The sequence below is a fragment of the Petaurus breviceps genome, unplaced genomic scaffold, assembly GCF_028583685.1.
Source record: "Petaurus breviceps papuanus isolate PSGF00001 unplaced genomic scaffold, PetGlider_PUasm1.0 186, whole genome shotgun sequence".
NCBI lineage: Eukaryota > Metazoa > Chordata > Mammalia > Diprotodontia > Petauridae > Petaurus > Petaurus breviceps.
Genome location: NW_027185798.1, coordinates 19857519 through 19881550, shown reverse-complemented (window position 1 = coordinate 19881550; position 24032 = coordinate 19857519). Strand labels below are relative to the sequence as shown.

The window sequence follows — 24032 nt, the reverse complement described above, 5'->3', positions numbered from 1 at the left end:
TGAGGGGAGAAGGAGGAGGTAAGGGGGAGAAAGGAAAGAGAGAGGGAGAGAGAAAGAGAGAAAGAGGGAGAAGAGAGGAGGAAGGAGGAGAGAAAAGAGGAGGTGAGGGGAGAAGGGGAAGAGAGAGAAAGAGAGAGGGAGAAGAGAGGGGGAAGGAGGAGAGAGAAGAGGAGGTGAGGGGAGAAGGAGGAGGTGAGGGGGAGAAGGGAAGAGAGAAAGAGAGAGGAAAAGAGGGAGAAAAGAGGGGGAAGGAGAAGAGAGAAGAGGTGAGGGGAGAAGGAGGAGAGAAGGGGGAGAGAGGGAGAGAGAAAGAGGGAGAAGAAGGGAGTGCAGAGAGAGGGAGAAGGGGGAGAAGGGAGAGAGAGAGAGAGAGAGAGAAACAGAAGAGTTCACATCCCATATCTTTTACCTCAAGGACAGCCAGTGTCATGGGATTCTATATCCTAGCTGTGTGTCCCCGAGCTAGTCATTTAACCTCTTTGAGACTCAGTTTCCTCATTTGTAAAATGGAGGTAATAATAGCACCTGCCTCATATCTGAGGTATGTAAAGCACTTTGCCAGCTTGAACATGTCACATGACTGCCAGCTGCTGTAAAGGACATTGAGTCATAGCAAATGAAGTGGTAAACTTGGCACCAAACATCATGGGATTTTAGTGTAGAAAGGGCCATCATCAGGAAAGGAACCCCCACAAACTGGTTTCCAGTTTTTCTCCTGACACTTTATTATGTGGCTCTGGGAAAGCAGTCTCGGGTAGAGGCTGCTGCCAGTTTCTGGGCCTCAGTTTCCTCATCTGTAAAATGGGGGAGTTGATTCCTTCCAGATCTAAAATCTGTGATGCTGTGACCTCTGACAATCTGTTTCCTCGTCTGTAAAATGGGAATAACAATATCTCACAGATACAGATGCAATCACTGATAGCGTTGGCCAGGAGCTGGCACATGTGGATTAATTTACGTTTTGCAAATGTGATCTTATAATCGTCATATCCTCTCAACAGTCCTGGGAGGGGCAGATGCTGTTATTTGTCATCTTCATTATCTAATATTCCTATTATTGTCGCCATTTTACAAATGGAGAAACTGAGGTATAGGTTAAGTGACTTGCTTAGGGTCATAGTGTCTGAAGCAAGATTTGAATTCGGGTCTTCCTGACTCCAAGACCAGCACTCTGTCTGCTGTAGCACTCGGCTGCCTCAAAGGCAGCATGGGGTAGTTCAGAGGTCCCCAGTGTTTTCAGAAAGAAAAATGCTGTGAACTCCCAGTGTAATTTAATGTCCTACTCATAACATTCTAGAATAATTTACTGCTTAAGGTACTACTAAATAATTTTTTAGCATAAACACCTCAAACCATCTCTGTGAACCCCCAAGGGTGTTTCAGACCACTAAATAGGGACCAGTCTATCAATAAAAATTAAGCCCCTACTATGTGTCAGGCACCATACTAAGCCCTAGGGATATAAACAGAGGCAAAATTCAGACCCTGCCCTCAAGGAGCTTGCAGTCTAATGGGGGAGACAACATGCCAGCAAGCTATATGGAGGATAAATGGGAAATAATTAGGAGAGGAAAGACCCTAGAATTAACAAAGATTGAGAAAGCACCACTGGTGTAGGGTGATAGAGAGCAGTAGTCTTAGAGCTAAGGAGACCTGAATTCAAGTCCTGCCTCTGAGGAAGACTGACTGTGTGACCCTGGCAATGCACCTGACTATCCTGATCCCCTCTCTGGTGCCAACCTGCATGGGTAGCAGAGGGAGCTTCCTGCTGGCCTGTAACAGTGAAGTCTCAGGTCAGGTCACAGCCTTCCCCATAGAGCAGCGTGGGGTGGGGGCAGCCTCTGGCTTTGTGGGGCCTTTCTAGCTGGGTGAAGGCTGCTGTGCCCTCCTGTAGAGAGCTTTCTGAACCACCCTTGGTACCTTAGCAGGTGCCAGCCAAGGGGCTGTTCTGGCTGCCATGGGAGCTTGGGTCTGTAAGCTGCTGCTGGCAGGAGCCAGACTCTCAGTAAATATTTACTCATGGACTGCTTTTCCTCTTTGAATATCTCACTGTCCTTGGCTTGTGTTTCTCCTGGGCTCTTCCTAGTCTGTTTTGCATTATGGTATCTGTGTGGGCTCTTTAAGTCTCCCTAGCTAGTCTTCATCTGGGCATCTCTGAGACCAGAAGCTGGTAGGGGAAATGTCTTCCCTGGGAATGGCCTGCACTGATGAAATTAGAGGTCTGGCCCAAAACAAAAACCCAAACAAACCAAAAACCAGGCTAATCTCCCACAGGTCCTGGACCCTGTGCCCCTCAGCCCAGTACCTAGCAAAGTGTGCCTTCTGTCTATCTCTCTGTTTGCAATACACACACACAAACACACACGCACAGGTATGTATGTAGATGTAAAATATATATGTATGTATATGTCTTTATTTCGATTTATTTTTGTGTATACATATATTTCTACATATGTGCATGTATGTGTCTCTAGTGTTATATAGTATATAATATTAAATATTATGAGACAGTTTGTGGTGACTTGAGTCATTGTAGTATAGTCAGCCAACAAACGTTTATCAGGTGCTCACTGTGTACCAGGCTCTGAGGGGCACAAAGAAAGGCAAAAACAGTACCTCATATAACAGTGGGGGGACAGCCTGTAAACGGCGCTGTCCATCAGACAAACACACACACACATACACTGAACTGATCATTAATTTAGGAAATGGGCCAGGTGTGCCCAGCTCTTTGGGTACTGGCTGGGAAAGATTATGCTTGGCAGTGGAAAATAGGGCAGCAGTCCCACTTTAATTAAACACAGAAGATATGGGGGCAAAAAGCACAGAAAACAGAGACAAGAGATGAAAAGGAAGACAAAGGCAGACAGCATGGGGACAGCATGGGTGGGTGAAGAAAGGCTGGCAGGGTTAGGGAAGAGCATGGGGAGGAGGGGGAGACAGAAAGAATCCCTCACATAACCTCAAATTCGAGTTGGGAGCTCTCAGCCGCATGGACCCAATGGAGAGGGAAGAGGCTGGGAGTGGGGGCAGGACAGGAGTTTGAGATCTCATTTTTATAGAGTGGGGGGGGGGGCCAGGCCAGCTCCTATCTGTGCCACCTTGGGATTAGCTCATTAACACGCATCTCAGTTATTGGGAAAACTTGAAAGTCCTTGTATCTGTTATCAGCACATTTTTGATATTCTGCTGGTCTGTCTGGAGCTGTGGGGGTCTGTATTTTGTCTGGAATTCACATATCACAGGACCAGAACACAAGCAGTGCTTAGATACTTTCTTTCCCCTTATTCAGCACATATTACCAGGATGTGAATGTTGGCTAATACATGATACAATTTGTAAATTTTGCTCCTTCCATCTTTGGGACAGTCTGTGCATGACTTCTAGGTTCCTCTTTGCAATCTTATTCCCTATTATCACCCCTTTATTTTGGCTACCTAGAAAATTTACTATGCTAACTAGACCTGTGTGGGGTGGTTGGGGGACCAGAACAAGATAGTTTTCTGAGGTGGGGGGAGGGAGGGAGGGAGAGAGAGACAGAGACAGAAAAGTGATCTGTTAGGCAAAGGAAAGGTGGGAGTAATGAGGCCAGGCCAGGCCTCCTGCTGGAGATGGAATTTGGACAGTCTTAGAAAGAAACCAGGGAAGCTAGGAGTTGAAGGTGAAGGAGGAAAGCCCTACAGGCATGGGGGCCAGGTATGGCAAAGGTGCAGAGTTGGGAAATTGATCATCTTGTGTGAGGAACAGCCAGTAGGCCAGAATAGCTGAATTATAAAGTATAAGAAGACTGAGTAGGAAGGGGCCAGGCTGGGAAGGTCTTTAAATAAATGCCAGACAAAGGATTTTATACAATCTAATGAGCTCTAGATTTGGAATCCAAGGGACTTGGGTAGGGGTTTGCTGGAGCCATTTGTTAGATTTTCAGCATATACATTTCTACTTCTTATTTATTGTTCAGATTGTCTAGACTTAAGAGAGTGATGGAGAAGTCATTAATGAAGAAGGTGTCGTGTGCACATTTCCCCTCTTTTTCAGGGAGCTTGTTGTTAAACATTTCCTAGCATCTCCTGGGCCTTGTTGGAATCCCAGCTCTCAGCCCTATTAGCTGTGTGACCCTGGACATGCTGCTTAGCTCAGCCCCTGCAGGCATCAATTTTCCTCATTTGTGAAATGAAGGGGATGGGACTCAGTAACCTCTGAGGTCCCTTCCAGTTCTCAATCTCTGACCCTGTTAATCATTTTCCCGGCAGTGGCAGCAATAGCAGCAAACGTTTGTTGGAGTTTCCTGTATGTAGGTCAGTGTGCTAGGCTGATGAGGAAACAAAGTGTCTAAAGGAGTTTCTGCCATCTAGGGACTGAGTTGGCTGGGGGAGGGAGAGACAAGAAGGGGATCAGTGATACAAGGTAGCCTGGGTTTAGTATTAAAGCAGCTGAGCTTTGGGAGCTCCAGAAGAGGGAATAATCGCTGAGGACTCAAGATCCAGAGCTAAATGGACATCACTTGGTCAATCGGCATGCATTTCTTAAGCTCCGGCTACGTGCCAGGCACAGTGCTGAGCACTGGGCATACAAAGAAAGGCACAAGGCAGTCCTGCTCTCGAGGAGCTCACAGTTGAAAGGGGACACAAGCCCCAACCAACTCTGTACAAACAAGGATTCATTGGGAAGCAGTCAGTGGAGGGGAGGCAGCAAGCTCCAGCAGGCTAGGGAAGAGGCTTCTTCTGGAAGGTGGGGACTTCATCTGGGTCTTCAAGGGAACTGGGAGGGGGAGATGAGGAAGGAGAGCACTCCAGGCAGCTTACCATCCAGGCCAAATCCCTTAGTTTATAGTAAGGAAATTAAGAGGCGCAGAGGTTCAAGGACTTGCCTACAGTCACTTAGTAGGGCATTCTAGCAAGAAATAAGGGTGTAATCAAAGATATGGCAGTCGCATGGTTCCTGGCACTCAGGAAGTACCCAATAAATGCTCATTAAATGATTGAATTTGGGGGAGGGGGAACAGACCTGTGATTTTATCGACATTGGGGATTCACAATGAGGGATCTTGCTCTATGAATGCAGTCCAGCACTTGCCGTGAAATCTGGCCACCTTACAAAGTTGCCTGGGGTATTGAGAGGTTAAGTAACTTACCAGGGTCACCCAGCCACTACAATGCAGAAGCAGGACATGGACCTAGCTGTTGGCTGGCTGCTTTCTCCTCTGGAAAATAAGGGGTTCCACCATGATGGTGGAACTGAGGTCTCTCCCACTTCTAAAATTCAGGATCTTAATGAACCTATGAGACCTTGCCACCCAAGAGGATTACATAGAGCACAACATTAGTCAATTTGATCCCTCTTGGGGCAGAGATCTGTACTGGGCAGTGCTTTTGGGGAACTCCTCTGTCTTCCTGTCCCTTGCATGCTCTCATCACCTCCCATAGCTTAAGTTATCACCTCTGCACAGATGACACCCCAAATTATGTCTCTAGCCACAAGCTTCTAATCTGGCTTGATGATCTGCCATTTTCTCAAGCCCAGCACACACCAAGCTGACCTCATCTTCTTCCCCATCCTCCTCCTGGAAAACCTTCCTGTCTAATGACTGTTTCTTTTGAGGGTACCATCACCCTCCCAGGCAGCCCCTCCTCAGACTTCAAAAATCATCTCAGACTCTTCCCTGTCACTTAGCCCCTGTATAAGGTCAATCTTTTCCTTTGATCCCCTTCCCTCCTGTGCTGATTCTGGCATCCCCAGTTCAGGCTTTCATCTCTTCTCACCTGGACAAAGGATTTTATGTCTCCTTCCATTTCATTCTAAACAGTGCCAAAGTCTTCTCCCCATGCCAGTGGTGTGTGTGTGTGTGTGTGTGTGAAGGGAGGGAGGGAGGGTATTTTATCTCTCCTCAGAATGTAAGCCTTTTGAAGGGCACGAGGACTGTTCTGCTTTTTTTGTGTATGTCCATACACATATTAGGTACTTAATAAATGCTTGTTGATTGATGCACTGATCTGATCACACCACAGCCAGGCTCAAAAGCCTTCATTTACCTAATTGCCAGTGGAATAAAGTAAAAACCACTGAACCTGAGACATTCCTGGTCCTCAGCTTTTCTTCTTGCGTGCCGTAAACCCCCTGGCAAATGCTTTTGGAATTAAATAAAGTTTGAGCCAGATGGTGGCATACCTTAAATACCAAGCTAAAGAAAAAGTTTGCACTTTGTCCTGAGAGCTGCAGGGAACCAGTGAAAGTTTTTGAGTAGGGGGTAAAACATATGCAGCTGGCTGTTTATTATTTCTTTAAATTGATTTGAAAATTTTTCACATCATCTCTATTTTCCCAAAATAGTCCTTTTCTTTCTACCACCTAGGCAGTTGTCGGTCACAACAAAGTGTAAAAGAGAAAGGTGGGGGATGATAAGCAGTAAAATTAACAATACCACATTAACCGAAACCCATAATATATGCAGTGCTCCACATCCATAGTTCCCCAATTCTGCAAGGATAGAAGGGAGGTGAATTCTCATATTTCTTGTTCAGAAACAAGCTTGGTCACTATAATTATATGTTGGTCAACTTAATTTTTCTTTCCTTTTGCTTTTTTGTGCTCATTGTACTTATAAATTTCCTGGTTCTGCTTCCTTCATTTTGGACTTTTTTCTTTTTGTTTTTCAATTAACAAACATATATTTTCTCTACTCCCCCCCAATTTAAAAGAAAAACAAGTTCTTGTAACAAATACCTACAGTCAAGGAAAAAAAATTCCCATATTATCCATATCCAAAAATATATGTCTCATTTTGAACCCCTCTGGCAGGAGGTGGGTAGCTTCCTCCATGTTGATGTTGGATTCTCTGGAATCCTAGATAGATGGTCATCGCATCCATCAGAGTTCTTATGCCTTTCAAAGTTATTTATCTTTACTGTGTTATTGTTATGAATTGTTTTCCTGGTTCTGCTCACTTCACTTTGCATTAGTTCATACATATCTTTTCAAGTATCTCTAAACCCATCTCTTTCATTATTTCATATAGCCTAATGGTATTCTCTTAAATTCATGTGCCATAATTGGCTCAGCCTTTAACCCAATTGATGGATACCTCGTAGGTTTCCAGTTTTTTGCCAGTACAAAAAGACGTGCTGGGGGCGGCCAGGTAGCATAGCGTGTAAGAGCACCGGCTCCAGTGTTGAGAAGACCTGGAGATCGAATCCCGGGCTCAGACACTTAGCACCCACCCAGAAACACCTGGCCGTGTAACCTTGAGCAAGTTACTTAACCTCGATTGCTTAAAAAAAAAAAAAAAGACGCGCTGTAAGTGCTTTTGTGCACGTAGGCGCTTTGCTTCCTTCTCTTTGGATCAGTTCATGCAAGGCTTCTCTGGATTGTTCATAATCATCTTATTGGGGCACAGTAATATTCATTCCAGTTATTATTTGTTTAGCCATGCCTCAGTGGATGGGCATCTACTTTGTTGCTGCAAAAGGAATGCAGTTGGTTTTTTAAAAAGAGTACTCTATTGACCATATAAGATGTATTGGAATGGGGAGACTGTAGCAGAGAGAGCAGCGATAAAGCAAGCTGTATGTACTAGAGATTCCTGATTTCCTAGACAAGCCTCTTTGTTCTTTGTATAAGGACATGCAAGTATCTGTTGATGGTTTTCAAGTTCAGAATGACAAAATAAAAATTATTTTGTTTTTTTTTAAAGAAGTTATTGCAAGTTATCGGGCATGAGATGATAAGGTTAGTGATGAGAGGAAAGGGCAGATGTGAGCTTCATTATAAAGGAATATTCTCCTATGAGGGAGAGGGAGAGAAAGGAGTCTGACTTTAAGGAATCAAATCTTCATAACTGCAAGAATGATTGGTGGTACCATTGACTGAAATCAGAAAGTCAGGACAAGGACAAGGGGGTGGTTTGGGTCGCTCTTATGGGGGGCTCAGGAAATGCTGGGGTGTGGTTCTGGAGGGGGTGTTAGGGTGCCTGTCAATCTCTGGAGGTGAAATAGTATTGATCTTGGGAGCCACATGCTCAGTGTCTCACTGATCACCCCTTCCAGATCACAGCCCATTGGTAAGTGTCTCAGAGAGGCATCACGGGACAGTGTCAAGGGACCTGGGTTCCAATTCTAGCTCTGCTCCTCATTAGCTCCTCAATATTAGGGATATTAACCACTCTGGGCCTCAGTTTTATCAACTTGAAAATGAGGGAGTTAAATTAGATAGCACTAAGTTCCCTTCTAGCTCTAAGTATTCTCTGTTCCTTTAATCCCATAGGACCCTTGTCCGTGTTCTAAATATCCATGGATGATGAAAATAGATCAGTCAATCAAGAAACATTTACTATGTTCCGGCTGTGTGCCAGGCACTATGTTGAGTGCTGGTCAACGCAGATCAATTTAGAAATGCAGAGGGGCAGCATGGTATTGTGATCAGAGACCTGGCCTCAAAGTTACAGCCCTTCCTGTAATATTTACAGCAAGCACATCTTAGTGCTCTAGTCAGTGCTTTCTAAACACCATATGGGGTTATGACCCACAGTTTAAGCAGCATGGAAGGGGTCGTGAGTGAAAAAAGTTTAAGAAGCCCTGCTCTGTGCAACTCTCTCAGACTATATGTTGAAAAGAGAGGGAGCTTCCTCACCTGGGAGTTTCCTGTCCCAGTTCTGTAGGTTCACAGCATGATACATTTCTAGTGGGGAGGGACCTGAGAGATCATCCAATGTGAAAAACTGACAGATCTGTTCCATTTTGTATCTGTTGCCCTTCTAGCAGTGTTGTGTATTAATAAATGCTCTTGGGATGGTAGGACTGTGGAGTCTCAAGCCTGACTTCCTGGAGATTTCTTTTCATCCTCCTTGCTTCTGGCCCTCCTCTGAGGCACTTGTAAGCTTCTGCCATCTTCCTCTGGAGGGTGGCACCCATGAGTCCCCATTCTAAATCTGCTCTCTCTCTCTCTCCTTGACTGGAAGGGTAATAGGAGGTTTGCCAGCCAAGGTGGTTTCTGGGCTCCTTTGGCCTCCTCCTTATGACATCTGAGTTAAATGCTTTCAGAAAATGGTGATCATCAAAGTCCTTGTTTTTTCCTTTTCCTACATTTCCATGTCAGAGGCTCATGTAGAGGTTAGACTGCCGTTGTTCACAGTACCTTCTCATCTTCAAGCTTCTTTTCTAATGAGATGCTGACAGATCTGTCCCCTAGCTAATCAGTGAGCTGACTGTGCCCAGGCAGCTGATTTTTATATGACTCTGATGTTAATGATCATCTGCTATGTTCAAGTCAGTTTCATTTTTGTAATGTGTTGTGCCTTCCAGCTCTCTTCTGGAAGAAAGTACTCCTACTATATGAGGATACTGAGTAGTTTTTACACCGTTGCTTTCTTTCATTTCTCGAAATATATTTTCCAAAAGATTTGACCCCATCTTTTATATTCCCCTTCCCATGGATGTTGTTAGTCGTGTCCCACTCTTCATGACTCCATTTGGGGTCTTCTGGGCAGGGATAGTGGAGTGGCTTGCCATTTCCTTCTCCAGCTCATTTGACAGATGAGGAAACAGAGGCAAACAGGGCAAAGTGACTTGCTCAGGGTCATACAACTTGTGTCTAAGACCAGATTGGAACTCAGATCTTCCTGACATCATAGACTAGATGTTGATGCCTGAGCTGTGGTTATCTTTGGGTGCATTAGAGCTGTGCAAGATGAAGTTAGCCAAATGTCCCCCAAAGTTGTGCTTCCTGTTTCCTGGGTTTGCACATTGGTTCTTTAACTCAGAGTTTATCCCACCTGATGAAGGTCCAGGGCCTGGCACATCCTCTTAATTATATTAATACATTCAGAATGAGAATTTCAGCATCGATGCTGTTCAGTTCTTATAATAGTATGCCAATTATTGTCCATTAGACCAATATGTCATATTGAAAGTGCCGTTAGGAAAATGTGACCTGGTGGCTTCGAAAGCTGACCCAGAGTTAGCGAGGCTAGGGTTCTAGTGCAAACATGGGATTCATGTGGGCTGTGTGATCTTGGACAGGTCACTTAAGTTCTCAGCACTCTGGGCAGCTCTCCTGCCTAGCGGGTGTGAAGCTACGTGGTGCAGTGGGGTTCGTTGAGGTGAGGAGGGGCAGGGTGGGATGGAGTGGAGGGAGGGTGGGGAGTGTTCCTCCTTCAGGTATTCTGTATAGCATTGAAATCACAGATGTGGCTCCTAGACCTGACCTCTGTTGAAGATAATTTTTATGGCAATAGCGGCTCACTGCAATGGGGAACTCTGACCTCAGGCCATATGTCAGAATCGAGACTTGAACCCAGATCTTCCCAGCTCTGAGGCCAACTTTTAGCCATTCTCCATCCCTTTCACCTCTTTTTATGGAATGTCTAGAAAGTGGGTGATTTGTACTATTTCACCACCATCACGGTGGAAATAGAAGAGAGCCTCCTAGGACTGAGGATAATTTTAAAATTTTCCGTTGTTTCATGGGTTGCCATGGAAGAAGAATTCATTGTCTTGTGGCCAGCCTACTGGTGGCAAATTTCACCTTACTTACAATGAGGACTGCCTGCTGCCTACCTGGCCTTGGCAATAATTGAATCACATATGATCTCCTGGTTAAAACACTGGAGCTCTGCCAGGGATTGGTGGCCTAGATGACACAGTAGTTTCAGATTCTAACTGTGTGACTTTAGACAAGTCACTTAACCTCCGTTTGACTCAGTGTCCTCATTTGTAAAATGGGGGAAATAATAACAAACTCCCAGGATCAAATGAGATAATAATTGTAAAGCACTTAGCACCTAGTAGGTACTTTTTAAATGCTAGCTAGCATCATGATGATGATTAATATATTAATTAATAATATAATAATAATAGTGGTTTGGATGTTCAGTTTTTTCCACAGGCTTAATTAATGCTAGCTCTAACAGCAAGAACAGCAATGACAGTAATAATAGGCTGAAGGAGGAATGTGGATTTGGGGATTTATTTGTAGGTTCTATCTAGGAAGCGAAAAGCTGAATGGAGCCAAAGCCAAAGTCTTGTCAATTCCCAGAGAAGGAGAATGTCACTCTGGAAGGGTTGGGTTGGGGAGTCATGAAGAATGAATCTGATGTTTTGAGAGGGTCTGGTGACACTGTTCACCTGGGGTCTGTTTGTGAAGCTTGAGAGCCGTCCCCTTGGAGAGACCATTATTGTTTCTTGGCATGAGACGATTGGTTAAGATTCATCCAGAGAGTTCAGTTATTCCAAGAGCAGGTCACTCTTTCCCTCCCACCCTGTGAAGTATAAATTCTTAACCTGGGGCCCATAAATTAAAAAAAAATCTATATCTTGATAACTATATTTCAATATAATTGATTTCTTTTGAAATCTTGTATATTTTGTTTCATACGTTTTAAAAACATGCTTCTAAGAAGGGACCCATAAAGTGGTTTCACCAGGCTTGACAGAGGGGTCCAGGACACAAAAAGGATTCAGGCCCCGAGGTCGAGAGCCTAAAGGGTCCCAGCAGTAATTGCTACTGTTGGATATTCTGCCCCTTCATTTCCCTGACCTGGAAAGCCAGGACCACAGGTTGTAGTTGAGATCAGATCTCAGAGGCTTCTGGATGGAGAGCTGGAAGGAGCCTCCGAGGCCTCATTTTACAAATGAGGAAGCTAAGACCCAGTGAGGTTAATTTGTCCAAGGTCATAATAGGCCATTGATTGCAAAGACAGAATTTGAATGCAGGTCCTCTGGCTACCAATTCAGGGTTCTTTTCCCTGGACTGAGTGGTGCTGTCACCTAGAAAATCATCCCAGTGAGATGAAGTTGTGAAAATAAAATATTAATTACTGAGTAGCCTAAAAATTGCATTTGAAAATGGAAGTCTAAAAAAGAAGTTAGTTGAATGGGAGGGTATCTTAGTCCTTGCTAATACACACAGTTGTTAGTGTCTTCCCGAACTTGCTTACTGCACTGGCACCTGGGATGCCTTAGTCTCCCCAGAATAACTTGTGTTAATGTGAAGTTGCACTTGGAAGCAGCAGTTTGGGGTATATTGCATCACCCCTCTCTGGGCCATACTCAAGTTTCTTCATCTGTGAAATGAGAGAGTTGGGCTAAATCAACCTCATTTACCTCTAAACCCTATGACCCAGTGACCTTATTTATCAATTCTCTAATTTCCTGACCCTTTGTAGAGTTTGTGGGTTGATTCCTGTTACCTTAACATTGACCACTTCTGATTTCAACTGAAAGTGACTCCTTTTTAGTGATGGGAAAGAATGAGATATTTGGAGGGTAGAAGAGTCCAGAAAATTCAGGTCTGTAGGATCCCAGGAGTATAGCCCAGGTCCCTCTTGGCTCAGGACTTTTCTATATCCTGTGTCTCTGAGGAAGCCATGGATTCGGCAAGACCCCAGAAGGTGCCATCACATTGATGCTCAGCTCTGTGGAGTGGGATTGATGGCCAACTTTTAAATCCCCCCTCACCTCCCCCAGTCAGTTGGGATAGCTCTTGACCCCTGGCTGGATTCTGGTACTCTTAGGCACATATATATATACCTACATAACAGTATTATAAGATGATGGCTCAAATATATAGCCCCTGAGATTATGATTGTTGTTGTATTGTTGTTATTAATGATGATTGATCGAGTATTTTTTTGAGTGCTTACTCAAGAACTGTTCAAAGTACTAGAGATACAAAGATGGGTAAAAATAGCTCTTTCCCTCTAGGAGGTCACAGTTGAATTGGGGAGAAGACAGAAATAACTAGGTACCTGCAAGACAAGTGTGGAAGGTAACCTGGAGAAGGAAGGGGACTGGAAATCACCAAGCCTTTATTAAGCCCTAACCACTTGTGCTAAGACCGAAAGACAAAAACTACCTTTCTAAAGGAGGAGACAACCCGGAAAACCCAGAAGATAAAGCCAGGCAGACTGCTTGGTGATAGTGGTCCTAGCAGTGGGGAGAGACCAGGAAAGCCCTACAGGAGGTGTGGTGTTTGAGCTGAGCCTTAAACACAGGCTGGGGATTCTGAGATTCCTAGACTGGGAGAGAGAGCATTCCAGGTATGAGGAACAGCCTGTGCCAAATGGAGACAGGAGATGGTGTGCATTCACAGCACATATTAAGTGAGACTTATAGAGCACTTTACGTCATGGTCTCATTTGAGCTCATGACAGCCCCTATACATACGATTATTATCCTGACATGGTCAAAAAATGTTGAATTTGGGATCTGAGATGCTGGATTCAAATCCTGACTGCCACTTTCTGTCTGTGATCTCTGGGCCTCAGTCCCGTCACTTGTTAAATGAAGGGATTGGACTGGTCGAGGGTGGGCAAACTACAGAATTAGAAACGATTCTTAGGTCTTGGGGGGCCACACAAAACCAGCCCTGAGGGCCATAGTTAGCTGACCTTTGGCCTAAGCAAACTCAATCTCTTACTGTGATCCCCTGTGTTCCTCATTTTAGACTGAGACTCTAGAAGTGCCCTGTCCTGGGTTAGTTAACACCTCATTGCTGCTCCTTTTTTTTTTTTAAACTTCAGAAGTTGATGAAGTCATCCAGTTCCTTCACAGAGCCCTGGTCAAAGCAGAACCTTGAAAATGCATCCACATAGGCACAGAGGCCTAAGTGGGATGAGGATTCTGTCAGAGGTTAAGGAAATCCAGTTGTGGATCCTTGGAGCTGGACGTCCTGAGGGATCAGCTCAGGGAAACTTCGTGCTGCCTAATGAGGTTTTTAACCTTTCTACTCATGTGCTGGTTTGTTGTTTTTTTTTTTTTCTCCCCCTCAGGTGGAGGCGGGGAAAGGGCTGGAAATGAGGAAGCTGGTTCTGTCAGGATTCCTAGCCAGTGAAGAGATCTATATCAATCAGCTGGAAGCATTGCTGCTGGTGAGTGCCCTGTGGGTCCTCTGCGGTCAGATGATCTGGGCCACGAGGGAGAGAGGAGGGGCATTTCTTTACCCTGTAAGTCTCCATTGTTCCCTGTCTGACTGGCCATCCCCATAGGCACACCTTGCCTGGGTTCATGCCTTGTATCCCCAGGGCTTTCATTGCTCCAGCCCTAGGAAGCCAAGCTCTTCTCTGATTAAGAGAGGAAGGGTGAGTAGGCCAGGTCTCTCCCTCTGCTTGAGCAGTGGGCAGACTGGAGAGACAGCTATTCAGCAGATGTACAAGCCCCTCCTAATTCTGAATCTTGGGGGAACTGGAGGAATGACCTAGGCTTCAGCAAGTCTGCCCGGCTGCCCTTTTCTTCCCCACACACTGCTGCCCCTTGGGACTTTAGGCATATGTCTTCATCTCTAAGTGCCCCTCTGTCCTCATCTCCAAATGGGGGTGCTGCCTGTACTGCCCCTGTCTACTTGACAGGGTGGTTGTGATGCTTCCATGAGTCAGTAATTAGAAGAACTTTTTAAGAACTTACAAGCACCATCCTAATTTGGTTTTTGTGCCAGATCAGTGATTTCACTGGGGATGTGTCTTTCCTGGGAGCTGCTTCCTCTGTCACTGGTGATCTTAGAGCCTTTCCCAGAGCACCCTGGGGTTAACAGCTTGGTCCCACAGCCAGTGTATGAACTCAGCCCTGCAGACTCCAAGGCCCAGTGAGCATCCACAGCACCACCCTGCCTGTGCTTATAGATGGCAGGGGCACCACAAAAGATGTTTGGGCCATGCCTACGTGCCGTGGAGAATCATGGAGGCCAAAGTCACCCTCTGCCTTCGGGGTCTTTAGTGTAAGAAACACATGATGACCAGGAAAATGGTGATAATAAATAGCACATGCAGAAATAGACTGACAGACGCCGGCTCCTAATTGGGAGACAGAGCGGGCACTTGTTCTGTGTGTTCACAAGGAGGCTGCCCTGTGAATCCCAGGGACTGCTCGCTGCCGCAGGGCATGGCTGGTGGGGGTGCCGGGGGGGCACAGAGGTGCTGGCTCCAGTGTGGTCCCATCTGCTCTTCCTTGGGGAACCCTAGTGACCTCTCTGGTTGCTGATTTGGCAGAAAGGAGCTTTGAGCTTATTCTCATAGTCATCAATTTGGGGGAACTTCTGAGAGGTCATTGAGTTTTCTAGATGATGAGATGGAGGCCCAGAGTCTCGTCGCTTGTCGTCTGAGGCAACCTCCCTGAGCCCCAAGTCAGGACCCTCTCTGTTTCCCCCATTGCTTCTCATGCTGGTTAAGCCATGGCATCATGGAACTGGGAGCAATTGGGGTCCAGTTCCTTTATCTTATAGTTGAGGAAACCAAAGCTCATTGGGCAGCATGGCACAGTAACAAAATCACTGTCTTTGGAGTCAGAGGATCTGGATCCAAATCCTGCCATTTGTGACTTACTGCTTGAGTGACCTTGCAAGTCATAAGCTCCTTGGGCCTCAGTTTTTTAATATGATATCTATCTATATCTATATGTATATGGAGGGGGTGGGGAGAGAGAGAAAGTTGGATTCGGTGACTTCTGAGGTCCCTTCCTGCTCTGGATGTCTGACCCTGTGGCTGTTCAGGACTCTCCCAAAGTCCCAAACTCAAAGCCAGTTTCTCTGGCTCCAAGTCCATCACCCTCTTCCTTGATCTGTCAGGCTTAGATAGATCCCCTCAGGCCTAACAGGAGGGGACAGTGTCTATGGGTGCTGGTCTGGTACTGCGCATGTGAATTTTTTCTGAAGGGAAACATGGTGACTTCTTTATCCAAAGGGATCACTCTTCAGCTCTCTGCTCAGTTCTTGTCTGCCAGCAGGTCTCTTCCTACTTGTCTGGCCCCTTCGTGCTGAGATGGCCTGCAGAGGCTGTTTTATTTCCTTTTTTTCCTACCTCACATCCATTCCCCCCCCCCCCCCCCGTGAGAACGAGAGGCCACTGTCCTAGTTCATTTCAAGTGTCCTTTGAAATGTCTCTAAGGCACTCCCTCCCCCCCCCCCCTGTGTGTCTGTCTCTCTCTTCCCCTCCTCCCTACCCCCCCTCGGGTGCACACACATACACACACACACACACACACACACACACACACGAGTGAGGAGAGGTAGTGGCTCATGCTTCCTCCTCTCCCCAGCCCAGCAGCCCCAGTGTCTGCTTGCTCAGCCGGGTCTGTGGTAAGGGGGAGTGGGCAGGTGTATGGCTCAGGCGCCAGAGGTTTCGCCAGGACCTTGACAGCCAGAGCAGCACAGTCACAAGGGGTAAAAAGGGGCATCTCCCTTCAGTGTTGCCCTCGGAGCCTGTGTGTGTGTCCTTGGCCAGGCCGGGAGTCAGGGATGGGAGGTGTGCTTGGAAGGGGGAAGAAGAGCAGACCCTCTCGGCTGCTCTTTCTCCTCTATCTTATGACCCTTATCGTTTCCTCTCGCCTCCCAGGTGGTTTGAATGTTCTTTTCCCACTTCCTGGTTATGGTGCTGGGTAGTTTGTGTTCATACTTGGTGGGGGGTGGAAGGGGGTGGCACGAACACATGCACACACACACACACACACACACACACTCATGGGGAAATGAGTCCTTCCTTGTTTCTGTGTCCCTGCCCTGGGGTACAGGGGGATGGGGAATTTCTGACTGTCTTGGGGATTAAGTAATCTTGTGTGTTCCAGGTTCCTGTTGAGCTCTGGTTACAAATGTGATGGGGCTGGCAGACTGGATGCCAGGAGAAGATAAGACAGTGTGCATTTGAATACTGCAGCCATAGCCAGCTAGGAGAGAGGGTGATGGCAGGTGGCCTCGGCCTTGTGGAGAAAGATGGGGCTGTGGAAACCTTGGGCCTGGAGCTAAGAAGTCCCAGTGACTGGATTGGCTTGGAGATCCGGGGGACCCTCCCAGGTAGACTCCATTCAGCCTCCAAACATCCCTGGGAAGAATCAATCAATCAGCAAGCATTTATTAAAGTGCTCATTTTGTGCCAAGCATGAAATAGTCTCAAGCAATGTACATCCTAATGGAGGATACAGAGCATAAATGAAAAGGTGTGTGCCCAGTAGATGGAAGAGAGTCTCCAGGCAAGGCCCTGACCAGCTCGGGCCGTAAAGGGCTGCACGAACTTTGAACTGAGTCTTGAGAGAAACCAGGGATTCTCAGAGGAAATGGAGGAGAGAGAGTGGCCCAGACATGGGGACAGCCAGGGTCCCTCCTGGCAGAGAGATCGGGGACAGAGTGTCCTTTGTGAGAAACATCAAGAATGCAGCAGAGCATATATTGTAGGGCAGGGAAAGAGGGAAAGGCGGGGGAGGAAGGGAGGGAGGAAGGAAGGAAGGAGGGAGGGAGGGAGGAAAGAAAAAAGGGAAGGAGGGAGGAAGGAAAGAGTGAGGGTGGGAGGGAGAAAAGAGGGAGGGAGGGAGAAAGGAGGGAGGGAGGGAAGGAAGGACTTTGCAGATATTATTTTATGTCATCTATTAAGTGCTCTACAGCTGTTTGCTCATTTGATGCTCAGCCTGGGTTCCAAACCTGAACCAATCATTTTGCTTCTATGGCCCTCAGTTGCTCCCCTTTGTAAAACTGGTGAGGGAGATAATCCAAGCTCTTTTCCTGCCTTGATGGGAGTGCTGTAAGGGCAAAAGTGACATAGGAGCGACAAGAGTGGTGAAAAACAAAGACGCAGAGGAATATGGTTATGGCCCCGTCCTTTCCCTTGTACCCATCCCAAGACATACCCTGCCTCCCCCACCCCACTCTGGGGAGGTCCACAATGGGCTGCACTGCACGGATTTTCAGACTTTTTCAAATGTATTAATCAGTTATACTGGATTTTTCCTCTTTTTCTTCTTCTTCTTGTCTTTAAGGATATTATTTGTTATATAAGATTCCTCTCTTGGTGGTTGAAGGATACTGAGGGAAATTATGATGTTAAAGAAAAGGGGGTCTTCAATAAAACATTATTTTTTTAAAAAGAGAAAGAGAAATAAAGGCAGTAGGTCCCAGGTGTACAGGCCTCGCTGAGGGCTCTCTTCATGTTAGCTCAAAAGGGGAACAATGTGAGGCCTTCAGAGCCCCTGCTCCTGTTTCCTTTGGCCATCCCTCTGCTGTTCTCCAGAGTGACCGGCCTTGAGGCTTGCTCATGTGAACAGTGTCTGGGATGACCTCCACGTCTTCCCCTTTCTCCCCCAGACGGGGGTGTGTGTCTATGAGGAAACAGGTCTCTTGGCCTCTTAGTGGTGCTGTGTGGGGAGACTGGTGAGAGCTTCCATGGGGGTTTGGGTGGGAGGAGGACAGATACTCTCTCTTGTTCCCTATCCTGCAGGTGGGTGGCAAAGCCTTGCCCACTCAGGTGGAGACTGAACTGAATCTGGATGCTTAAAACACTAATTCCTCTTTCTGTCTCTTCCAGTGAGTCACTGGGTGACTTGAGGGATTCTCTTTACTGGGGGCCTGGGTAGTGGTTTCTTTCTTGTTCCCAAAGAGAAATTGGCTCCAGCTCCTCCTCCCAAGAGGTGTGGTCTTACTTGAGGTCACAGAGGAGAGCTTTGGTGATAGAAACATATAGGCCTTCTGGTTGTGTGTGTGTGTGTCTGTATCTGTGTCTGTGTGTGTGTGTGTGTGTGTGTATTTACCCTTGTCACCACAGGTTTAGAGGTGGAAGGAGGACCCCAGGGGTCATCTAATGTAATCCCTTCGTTGTATGGGCACAGAAACCTTGACTCAGAGAGGCAACTTGTTTGCCCAAAGTCACATTCATAGTAAGTGGGATCCAGACTGGAAGAGCCTCCAGAGGCCATCTGGTCCAACCTCCTCTTTTTATGAACAAGGGAACTCTGAGACTTCGGGAAGAGGAGGGATTTGCTTATACTTAGTCATAAACGGCAAAGTTAGAACTTGAACTCAGAGCCTCTGATTCTAAATTCATCCTTTCCTCTGTAGCATAATGCCGTGATGGGATAAACCCTATTATTCATAGGGTCATAGATATAGAGCTTAAAGGAACCTCAGAGACCTTTATCCAATCTTATCTCACTAGTACCCCTTCCCCCCACTTTACAGATTTGGAAAATGGGGTCCAGTGAGGGGAAGTGACTTGTTTGCCTAGGGTTACCCCAGGTATTAAAGGGTTCATTTAGGATTTGACCTTGGATCTTTTGACTCCCAAATTCCCTCTTATTATGGTATATATTAAGAGCCTGATAATTGATTAATTGACTGATAAGTCCACTCTGGTATGATGCCTTCCCCAATACGTATTGTAGGGATAAAGCTTCTTATTATTCACTGGATCAGAAATGTAGAGCTTAAAGGGACTCTCTGGAGGGAGGAAGACCTGAGTTCAAATTTGGGTTCAGCTATTCCCTAGCTGTGTGACCCTAGGTAAGTCACGAACCTTGGACCTAAGCCAAAACTTCGTCATCTGTAAATTGGGGATAAATCATCTCACCTACCTCCAGGATTGTTGTGAGGATCAAATAAGATCATCTCTGTAAAGCACTTAACATAATGCCTGGCATATCAGTGCTCTATAAACATCATCTATTAATGTTAATAGAGTCAGGAAAACTCATCTTTGTGAGTTCAAATCCGGCCCCAGACACTTACTAGCTGTTTGACCCTGGGTAAGTCATGTAACTCTATTTGCCTCAGTTTTCTTATCTGTAAAATGAACTGGAGAAGGAAATGGCAAACCACTCTAGTATCTGTGCCAAGAAAACCAGTGGGGGTCACAGGAGGTCAGACATGATTGAACAATAGTAAGTCCAACTCCTTCATTTTACAAATGAGGAAACTGAGGTCCAAGAGGGTCAAGTGACTTGTCCTCAAGTCATACAGGTAGCAGATAGCCAAGTCAAGATTCAGACCTGACCAACTCCTCCACACTCAGCTTCCCTTCCTGTAGTAGTACACCAAATCCCTGCTCTAGGAGGTAAAGATTGCCTGTTGCTGCTTTAGTTTTTATGTTGCTTAGATAAGATTCTGGAAAACATCTCCCCCAGGATCAGGGAGGAACCTGGGTGAGTCATCTGTGGGAGCCTGGGGAAGCTGAAGTGGAGAGCCTGTGCGGTTTTCTCTGCACTGCAAAGGAGTCACAAGTTAGAAGGGTCCCTCAGATGGGAAACAAGAACTTAGTGAAAGGGACGTTGGAGGAGACAGACAGGACAGACTCCAGAGCATATTTACTGTTAGGGAGGGTAGGCCCAGGGGTGCAGGGCTTTCAATGAAAAGTCAGATTGCCAGGGGTCTGGAGACAGGGGGCCTTGGTGCGCAGCAGGGCCAGTCTGTTACTGGAGGCCCGAGAGGGCAATGGTCCTGGCGTGCCAAGGCCTAGGCCTCAGTCTGGGCTCTGCCACCTCTTTGGCCCACTCACTTCTCATCTGTCCATCTCAGTTTTTTCTTCTGTAAAATGTAGATAATCATACTTATCGTTTCCTAACCTGAGGCCCACGAACTTAAGAAAATTTTATAACTGCATTTGATAAACAATTGAATCAGGCTCTCTTGTAATTCTTCATATTTTATTTTATGCATTTAAAAGTGCTATTCTGAGCAAGGGTCCCTGGGTTTCGTCCTGTGCCAAAAGGTGCCAGGAAACAAACAAACCAAAAAAAAAGATAGGGCCCTATGGCCTCTCCCACTCTATCCCCATGGGATCCCATGGTCCCTCCCCTCTGGGTGTTTCCTTCATAGATGCCATATCCATTTCACCTCTAGACTTTGACTTTCTGGGTTGTTGGAGGAAGACACTTTGTAAACTTAAAAAAAACCTGAGTATTTCTTGCCTGCCATTTGAGGCTTTTGCATTCTCTCTTGTTTTTTTTTTTCCCTTTGTTTTCAAGTAAAAGTGTTTTTAAACTCTCCTACTGGAACCTTGTCTCAGCTAAACTAGGGGGAGAGGGACATCAGCCCTACATGGGTTAAGGCAAACAGGAGCGGAGAGGAAAGAATCAAAGCTAGCACCAGGGTTCCAGACATGGGAGATGGGATGTGAGTGGTGGTGCCATAGAGAGAAGGCAGAAGGAGGAAGTGATTTTGGAGAAAGATTAGAGGATGAGAGATTCTGAGCTGGAAGGGACCTTCTCCCAGCTTGGAATTCTGGAAAGAACCAGGAGAGGTGGGCCAAGTCAAGAGGGAAGGAGCAGGCACAGGGGGGATCTCGGTGCTGGTTTCAGCCTGTTGCTTGGCAGAAACACCTACCGTGTTTCCCCGATAATAAGACCTATTCCGAAAATAAGCCCGATTGAGATTGCTACTGTAGTGAAGGTGATCCCCTGCGCTACACGCTACATTACGGTACTCTCTGTATGCACCGTCCCCCCCCCCGAAACGCACGACATGCTCCGAGCTGCATCCAATCAGAGCTGCAGCAGTGAGCGCATCATCCTGTTCTTCCCCAGTGATTTGCTTATTGAATAAAGGTACATTTTTTTGTTCACATTTACCTGTTTATTAAAATTGCTGTCAATGTTCATTAAAATAAGCCCTCCCCTGAAAATAAGCCCTCTGGTGTTTTTCTGTCCAAAAAAATTAATAAGACAGTGTCTTATTATCGGGGAAACACGGTAAGTCTGAGAGGCCTGAGACCTGGGGTTTAGTGTTATACCTGTCACTCACCAACTCTATGGCCCTGGGTAAGGTGTTTCTTCTTCTTTGGGTCTCAGTTTCTTCCTCTTATAAAATGGACTAGATCAGGTTTTTTTTTTTTTTAGGGCAATTGGGGTTAAGTAATTTGCCCAAGGTCACATGGCTAGTTTTTGTGTTAAGTGTCTGAGGCCAGATTTGAACTCAGGTCCTCCTGACTCCAGGGCCAGTGCTCTATTCACTGCGCCACTAGCCACCCCAAAATGATTTTTTTTTGAGGGGGAAGGCAGGGCAATTGGGGTTAAGTGACTTGCCCAAGGTCACATGGCTAGTAGTGTTAAGTGTCTGAGGCTGGATTTGAACTTAGGTCCTCCTGATTCCATAGACCAACTTAATGTTTGTGAAGACTTTGGATTCCTACTTAGAAAAAAATTTTTTTTAATAATTAAGGAATACGCCAAATTTCACTTAGAGAATTGTGGAAATAAAAACTTTCTTTCTATCCAGGTTCATAAGAGCCCCTGAAACCTTTTCAGGGATCTCTTGGGGGTGGGGTGAGGGTGTCTATGAATCCCAGTTGAAAAATCCTAGTTATAAATAAACCCTAAAGTCATTGCTGTCTAATTTCATGGGATGCTATGATCACTTCCCTCCTAGCATTTCCTTCGCAGATGCCAAATCCCTTCTTGCCTCCCTGCCTTCCCTGTGCTATTTCCTCCCTCCCTAATGTCCCATCACTTACTCTCTTTCCATCCAAATCCTGCCCCTCTGGTTCCAACTGAAGCCCCATCCTACCCATTCAAGCCTTCTCAGATGGCCGCAGCCCACATCACCTCCCCATTTCTGAGCCACAGTCCTTAGTGTCTATACTGTGCATTTGGTAATATATATTCTTCTACTAATCATTAGTTGTTCAAAGTTAGTCATGCCCCCTCTGTTGGACAGTTATTAAGATCCAGCCTGTATTTCCAGCCTTAGCTGAGCCCCTTGCTGCTGCCCAGTAGTCATTGTCCCCAACCCCTGTCTGTTCCCTGCCTCATTCTCCATGGGGACTCTCCTGCATCATTCCTTCCTTCCTTTACAACCAACCTCCTTGCTCCTCCCCAGACAGGTGCATCATCCCTCTTCTCCTCCTTCCCTCCAATCACAGGAGAGACATATGCTATGCCTTCCCACCTCTGCTACGACTTTGCTCCATTAGATCAACACCCCCTCTCTTTCCTGTACCCTTAACCTCTCTTTCTCTACTCTCTCTTTCCTGTCTACTAATATACACGCCCAAGGAAAGTAATGTCATTCGGTGAAATCTCAAGCCCTTGCAGCTCTCCTCATCTCTACTGCTGAATTTTTTGCCTATATCTGAGGCCTCTGTTTGTTTACTACTCACTGTTCTGAAGACCTTGTCAATGAGTGAGCACTTTTTTTTTTTTTAAAGCAATCAGGGTTAAGTAACTTGCTCAAGGTTACACGGCCAGTTATTTCTGGGTGTGGTGCTGAGTATCTGAGCCCAGATTTGATCCAGGTCATCCTGACACTGGAGCCGGTGCTCTTACTTGCTGAGCTACCTGGCCGCCCCTTGAGTGAGCACTTATTAAGTGCCTACTGTGTTGTAGGTATTATGTTAAGGACTAGGACTACAAAGAAAGGGGGAAAAAAGTTCCTGCTCTTGAGGAAGTCATGGTCTAATTGGAGAGATCATATAAAAACTGTACAAGGAAATCATGTGTGGATAATAAACAGAGGGAAGGAGCTAGCATTAAAGGCTACTGGGAAAGGCTTCTTAGAAAAGGTGAGATTTTATCTGGAACTTGAAGGAAGCCAGGAGACGGAAATAAGGAAGGAGACAGTTTCAGGCATGAGGGACTGCCAGTGTAAAGTTACCAAGTGAGGAATGTCTTATTTAGGAAGTCAGTGCTGCCTTGGATTTGGGTGTCCCTGGTCGGGTGCAGCCTTCTCCTCCGAATATCATACTGTGCCTTTACACCTCTCAAATGCCCTGGCTATGTATTGTATGTCTTATAATTAGTTATATGTCATGGTACCCTTACATGGGAGACTGGGAGCCCTATGATGGCACCATTTTGTGAACCCCTAGTGCTTAGCATCACAGTGTTCTTGTACAGTGTAGATATTTAATAGATGTCAGTTGATTGTTGATTGATGGTAAAATGTTTCAGAGCAGAGACCCTGGCTTTTACTTACAGTCTGTAGGGGCGGCTAGGTGGTGCAGTGAGTAGAGCGGCAGCCCCGGAGTCAGAAGGACCCGAGTTCGGTTCTGGCCTCAGACACTTAACACCCATATAAAAAAACTAGCCGTGTAACCTTGGACAAGTTACTTAACCCCAATTGCCCTCCAAAAAGAAAAAAAGATTTACTTACAGTCTATAGTGCTTGGCAGAGAGAGGCAGCAGACAGAGAGAAGGAGAGAGAGAGAAAGGAAAAGAGAGAGAGAGAGGGCCAGCCAGGCCCTGGACTCAGGAGGACCTGAGTTCAAATTCTGCCATGTCCCTTCAGCTATGTATCAGGTGAGATAATAATTGTAAAAGCAAAATGCCTGGCAAGTGCTATATCAATATTAGCAGTTGTTATTA

At 46.1% G+C, this 24032-nt stretch overlaps 1 protein-coding gene across 4 annotated transcripts in view; it reads left to right on the top strand.

The window, feature by feature from the left end:
* ABR (ABR activator of RhoGEF and GTPase) overlaps window positions 1–24032 on the top strand; it is a 300539-nt gene that overhangs the window by 156732 nt on the left and 119775 nt on the right. For all 4 annotated transcript variants that reach the window (XM_069089720.1, XM_069089721.1, XM_069089723.1 and 1 more), the window contains one exon: window positions 13760–13858. In XM_069089720.1, the coding sequence (XP_068945821.1) occupies window positions 13760–13858 (99 nt within the window). The remainder of the gene's footprint in view (window positions 1–13759; window positions 13859–24032) is intronic.